The sequence below is a fragment of the Aspergillus undulatus genome, assembly GCF_047715775.1.
Source record: "Aspergillus undulatus strain CBS 261.88 unplaced genomic scaffold BDV17scaffold_12, whole genome shotgun sequence".
NCBI classification, from domain to species: Eukaryota; Fungi; Ascomycota; class Eurotiomycetes; order Eurotiales; family Aspergillaceae; genus Aspergillus; species Aspergillus undulatus.
The window spans coordinates 577,810-578,901 of NW_027396616.1; the positions used below are offsets into that span (position 1 = coordinate 577,810).

General features: G+C 46.0%; 1 protein-coding gene across 1 annotated transcript; it reads left to right on the forward strand.

Annotated features, from left to right (window-relative positions):
- The first annotated feature begins 526 nt into the window (after window positions 1–526).
- Window positions 527–990, forward strand: BDV17DRAFT_257990 (uncharacterized protein). The gene is made up of 3 exons (XM_073757260.1): window positions 527–648; window positions 696–721; window positions 789–990. Exons 1-3 carry the CDS (start codon window positions 564–566, stop codon window positions 876–878), a joined length of 201 nt encoding a protein of 66 aa, XP_073617857.1. The 5' UTR covers window positions 527–563; the 3' UTR covers window positions 879–990.
- Window positions 991–1,092: the final 102 nt, after the last annotated feature.

The window sequence follows — 1,092 nt, forward strand, 5'->3', positions numbered from 1 at the left end:
AAAAAAAAAAAAAAAAAAATTCCAATGTCACCATAAGGACATTGGGCCAGAACTCAGTTCCGTAACTGCTCTAGGAAGAGGATCCTCGTCCTGCTGTAGGCGTCCGCGATATATTATTGACTGCAGAAAATTTTCTGCATTGCCGTCGTTCGAATACTGAGTTACCCTTGCATGCTTTAGTGTTAACTAGCTAGGTATTAACCAGAAGCCTCATATTCATCTATCTGGTGCTCTATGGACGGAATTCGAAGCGTGAAGAGGTTCGGAGTCGAACAATGTGGAAGGCCCTTCGCGAAGCAAGGCTAACCCGGATGGACAAGCGGTCGGCGCGCGCCGGCAGAATACTCTCGACTCCGTCGGTCTCGCTGACTAATCGGCTCGCGCCTGTCGACTCCGCTGCCTCCGCTGCCTCCGCAGCTCGCCGCGCTCGGGATCATGACCGGTCGTGATAGGTATCTTGTTCCGTTGGCTTTTTCTTGGCGCAGTATTCTGTGTCACGTCAGAGAGGATAAAGCTCGACTTTCCCCTTCATATCAATTCATGGTCTCTGCCCATGAAAGATAATGGAGCCATACCAATCTTCACGTGAATGTATGCTGTGCTCTGGTGGGATATACCAACCAGAATGGACAAAGAGATTTATTACAGGTATCTCTATCCCAGTCTGTGTCGAGTAAGAGAACTAATTGATTCAGTCCTAGTAAGGGACAAGCATATTGAAGTTGGTCTTCTTGACTATGATAAGGAGTTATTGCTTCAGCAATCAAGAAGTAACGGTCAAGAAACAGCAATCAGGCTTATACCCTCTTCCTCTTTTACCCCTATCGATGCCTTTCTTATCCATGCATCATGTGATCGCCTGCTGCGCCAGCTTTTAAAGTCAAAAAAAATTCAGCCTTACCAGTTATTCAAACTCTGCCAGGCGCTACAGCGTGACCGACAGAGGAAGTTTGACGCTGATGCAGAAGATAATTATGAGCGTCAGCCTAGGTGTAAGTTACTCGACATCAACCACTAATCATATAAAAGAATGAAGGTCTGATTTCTCAATCTAGCTGCAAACGGTGGTTTAAATACACAGATAATAATCAG

What these genes read in the sequence shown, in the direction of transcription:
- BDV17DRAFT_257990 (XM_073757260.1), top strand. Translation starts at nt 564, where the DNA reads ATGGAGCCATACCAATCTTCACGTGAATGTATGCTGTGCTCTGGTGGG. An exon ending in GACAAAGAGATTTATTACAG is followed by an intron (nt 649 to 695) that starts GTATCTCTATCC and finishes TAATTGATTCAG; the next exon opens with TCCTAGTAAGGGACAAGCAT. An exon ending in TAAGGGACAAGCATATTGAA is followed by an intron (nt 722 to 788) that starts GTTGGTCTTCTT and finishes GTCAAGAAACAG; the next exon opens with CAATCAGGCTTATACCCTCT.